At 44.8% G+C, this 4,475-nt stretch overlaps 1 protein-coding gene across 1 annotated transcript; it reads right to left on the bottom strand.

Moving 5' to 3' along the window:
- Nucleotides 1-298: 298 nt before the first annotated feature.
- lhfpl5a (LHFPL tetraspan subfamily member 5a) lies at nt 299-3,532 on the bottom strand. The gene is made up of 3 exons (XM_070959520.1): nt 3,130-3,532; nt 857-1,093; nt 299-527 (listed from the first exon to the last, which is right to left on the bottom strand). Exons 1-3 carry the CDS (start codon nt 3,530-3,532, stop codon nt 517-519), a joined length of 651 nt encoding a protein of 216 aa, XP_070815621.1. The 3' UTR covers nt 299-516.
- Nucleotides 3,533-4,475: the final 943 nt, after the last annotated feature.

Raw genomic sequence — 4,475 nt, 5'->3', positions numbered from 1 at the left:
AACTTCATTTGTATTTGCCTCATGAATCCCCACTGCAGTGTTTCCATTCACATAAACAAGCATGGATATAATAAACTCAGATATCCTGTATCAACACACGTCATTCACCTCGTGCATCATCAGGACATCCAGAGGGCAGTCGAGGGGTGTCAGATGTTTAAGAGTTTATTTCCATTGAGAAGTAACATGATCCAAGAGGAAGTGAGCATATCAGGATATCCAACCAAAACCGTCCTGACACTGCAACACACATGTTTATTGTACATTTTCTGCGGTGCCTGCTGAGCATTTGTGACAGTTACCTGTCCACAGAATGATCGTTGATTATTTTAGCTCAAAATACAGTAGAAATGAGCTAATCTGGCCTGAGCAGGAGGCGGACAGTCTGTTCGTAAACTGTCACAGTTTGAAGGACGGGATATTTTTAAATTTGTCCTGAAGCCTCTGAAGCCCTGCAGTCATTGGTACTCCTCATTAAGTCTCATCCATCTCTTCCCTCTGGTGTCCACAGAGGGCCTAGGCATTATCTGTAGTTCAGAGAAAAACAAGAAGGAGATGTCATCGTCAGTTCAGCCCATGATGCTGCTTTGTGTCAGCCATGCTCACTAAGATAATGCTAACATTTATATTACACAAATGAAAATGCTGACCTGATGATGGTGCTAGTTAAAAGTCGGGGGTTCAAAGGTATTTCAGTTCATCCTCGAGGCAACATGAGCGTGTGCACCATGTGTCATAGCAATCCAGCCAATAATTGTTGAGATATTTCGATTAAAACCTGGAAATGTCAACCATCGGGATCCCCGATGTCATTTAAATACATTGTAATCTCTCCAGCTAAATATTCCTCACCCACCTTTCTCCTCCACCTGGAAGTCCTCGGGCAGCAGCTTGTCCTGCCGGCTGCCCAGGCTGAAGGCCACCAAGGACAGGATGAGCGAGTCCATGATGCTGATGATGGCAAGGATGTAGGCCCAGCGCACCGTGCAGTTCCCCAGGGTGTATTTGTCGGTGCGCTGGCCACACATGCGCTTCACCTGCTCCGAGTCCCAGCCATCAGGATAGATCATACAGCCAATCACCATGCATGTACCTGAGAGAGGGGAACGCACAGGATGACTTCTATTGATGGCATATATCACAAACCACCTCCTCCTGCTCCACCACTGACACAACCAACAGCAATATGAAGAAGCCACCAGAGACATCAAATATATACACACTCCACTCATTCACACACACACACACACACACACACACACACACACACACACAGGTGAGTTGCCTAGCAATTCCAGAGCATCTCAACTCCAGAAAGTTGAACTTGTTCATCCATCATTGACTCTGCAGACAGACAGACAGACAGACAGACAGACAGACAGACAGACAGACAGACAGACAGACAGACAGACAGGCAGACAGACAGACAGGCAGACAGACAGACAGGCAGGCAGGCAGGCAGGCAGGCAGGCAGGCAGGCAGGCAGGCAGGCAGGCAGCCTCGTGCTGCCCACCTCAGCATGTGCAGCCATGTGAAGCATCAGATGATGAAGTGAAACATTAGCACACAAACACACCTCACTTTTGCTTTCTGCACCTCACACTCTCACCTTCACTGACTCAAAGTTCTCCTGCTCGCTTTAACTCTCTTCTCTGCAGATAATCATTAAACTGCCACTGCTCATCAGGAAGTTAAACACTGACACCCTCTGAATCAATCAGGACTCAATTATTCTCTTTCATACATGTATGATCAAACTTGTTAACCTGTTTTTACATTTCCCTTCATTTTCAGTGCTTCTAGCAAACCTCTCACGGACTGAGTTGGCCCTGATTAACTCTCCTCATCAAAGAACTACACACTTCCTTGCACTAAGGTAATTGAGGGGAATAACCTTTGATAATGTATTTTTACAGCTCATACATGAAAAGTTTGTATGGCCCCAGCGTCCCCCACTAAAATACCCATTTTAACCTAGTGTCAAGCGTTCAAAGCCAGCATGAAGGTCCATTTGCAAAACATTACAAAAACATGGAACATTTACAAATAATTTAGAGGCTTGAATACATTCAAAAAGATATTGTCTATGTGTGTCATGCAGACACACCGAAGGCGTGAGCAGGGAGAGGAGAAAGTGTAACAGCACACCTCCAGGTTAATCTCATTATTTGTTTCATTACGGGCTCGTCCTTTCACTTGCAACTGCACCTGTTCACAAGCTGCTTCATGTTTCAACAGACCGAATCAGGTTTCACTCTGGTCTGTTTGTGTGCGTCTGGAAGGAAAGTGCTGAAATGCTGCTGATGTTGAACTGAAATTAACCAGCAGGGTCAGTCTTTGTCTTGGATGTTTTAGTTTGTCCTCTAATTTTATTAGATAAAGTCTCTATTACTCTTCTGCAGGATCTCGTTACTGCTTGTGTGTGAGTTTTCTAGTATTTCCGAGGCTCAAATGTACTCATCTTTTCACCAAATGACATAGAAATAGAGGTACCATGTCCTGAGATTAGGTTTTCCTCACTGTGTTTTGTATTTTTAAGTTTTATTCCACTCAAAACTATAGTTACTAGTTACTTTTCAGATCAGATTTCAAGTTTTTAACATGATACACTGAGAAGCAATATCTGCCAAATATCTATACTAAACTAAAAAGCTGAAAAAAACTCATCCACTGATGTTTCCAGCACATGCATTTGATGTGTCACATTGACGTGTCACTGATTGTTCATTAGTTTGATCAGGCAGGGTTTTACTGTACTTACTCATTTTTTTAGACCTCTGGGAAGTCATTCAAGATTTGCTTAAATTCCAGAGCTGAATAAATAACTAATTTTCAATTTGTTTGGGTAAAATTAGGCTTAATGGCAAAGGTAAAGTGGTAATATGCAGTGAATATGCTGTGTATGTAGACATGGAAAGAAACTCAAATTGATGTCCCCAGGTTATGAGCATGGAAGAGGTGTGTATTTTTGTACACTATAGTTTTCGCCCTCTATTCTGTATGTGAAATAGTTTATATATGAGACAGAATGCATGTTTTTATACGAATCAAATAAGCTGCTATAAAGCATAAAGTAACTTCCATGTGCGCAGGCAGACATCCAAACTTTGGTCAAACCCTGGAGCTCACTGGAGGCCAGCTGCATCCAGGCGCAGATCTTGTAGACGCTCCCCGCGTTGCAGAAGAAGAAGAGGCTGAAGCAGACGATGCTGCCCACCACCAGCAGCATGGAGATCCCCACGAAGAACATGGCCGTCTTGAATGCGCCGGACGGGATGGAGCCGAAGTCCAGCGCGCTCCCTTTGCAGGTGAGCTCCGAGGTGAGCGCGTTCCCGATACAATAGTGGAAGAGGCCGAAGTACCCGGCCTGCGGCGTGTTGACACTGTCCCCGATCCAGTACGGCTGGATGAACACCACCACGGTGATGACGGCGAAGGTGATGGTGAACACCGTCCACAGCACGCCCACGGCGCGCGCGTTACGCACGTAGTTGGTGTGGTAGATTTTGGCTGCTTCCTGAGCCGGGAGCATGGCGAGAGGGCGCGCTTCTTTTGGAAAAAACTCCTTCTTTCTCCTGTTAACGTGTTAAAAAGTGAACAGCTAACAGCCTTTAAGCCTCCAGTTTAAACAACACTTATAAATCCGTCTTTACCGACTGCTGCATCAAATATGACGAGAAGTTTCTCTTAATTTAACACTACACATGGCACCACAGAGGTCATTCGGCTCCATGCACTAACTTAGAGGCTCAGAGCAGCTCAGCCTCCAGAGTGTTCAGTGTGATCCCCTGTGCATCAGCTGCAGCAGGCTTTCCTCTGCAGGGGAGGCTGCGGTCTGCAGATAATGAATGATTGATGGTCAAACGATCTGCAGAGTAGAGTAACACAGGTGGCAAGTAAGGCTGTTCTCCTTTCACTTTCACTGGCTGTAATCACTTCAATGTATTTTATTTCTGATTTTAACTTTTAAATTCACCAGGTGTTGGGTCAGACCTACTATTACAGATAGTTTTTCTAATTTTTGACTTAAAACAATACTCATATATGCTCATAAGTACATTGACAGAGTTTTTCTCAGAGCTGCTTTAAGAAGGGCTTCTGGCCAGCATGGACTGTGTGTTCTGTTTATCCCACCACACACTGACTTTCCTGCCATTTCATATGCATCCCCTCCCCTCTGCCCTCCAGGACCGCCCTGTCCAGTCACCTGACCTCACCTGCACACCTCATCCCCCTTCCCCTCATCAGCCCTGCAAACACCATCTCCACTCATCCCCTGCCAGATTATTTGTGCTTTTTCTGCTTTGTTTTCTGCCTGACTGCCTTTATTTGATCTTGGTTTTTATTTGCCTGCCTGCGTTTCAACTTTTGTCTGTTTTTGACCACCAGTGCACATAAACTTCTACCAATCCTGCTCTGTTACAGAACCGTGGCCATTCTCCTCGTTCTGTGTAAAAATAAATTCTGAAATTTAA

The sequence above is a fragment of the Chaetodon trifascialis genome, chromosome 3 (genome assembly GCF_039877785.1).
Source record: "Chaetodon trifascialis isolate fChaTrf1 chromosome 3, fChaTrf1.hap1, whole genome shotgun sequence".
Taxonomy (NCBI): domain Eukaryota; kingdom Metazoa; phylum Chordata; class Actinopteri; order Chaetodontiformes; family Chaetodontidae; genus Chaetodon; species Chaetodon trifascialis.
Note: the sequence above shows the minus strand (reverse complement) of the source record. Positions and strands in the feature narration are given on the sequence as shown.

Coding starts and splice junctions, on each gene's coding strand:
- lhfpl5a (XM_070959520.1), bottom strand. CDS start 3,532: ATGCTCCCGGCTCAGGAAGCAGCCAAAATCTACCACACCAACTACGTG. Junction 1,094..3,129: donor CTGGATGCAGCTGGCCTCCA/GTGAGCTCCAGG, acceptor CCCCTCTCTCAG/GTACATGCATGGTGATTGGC.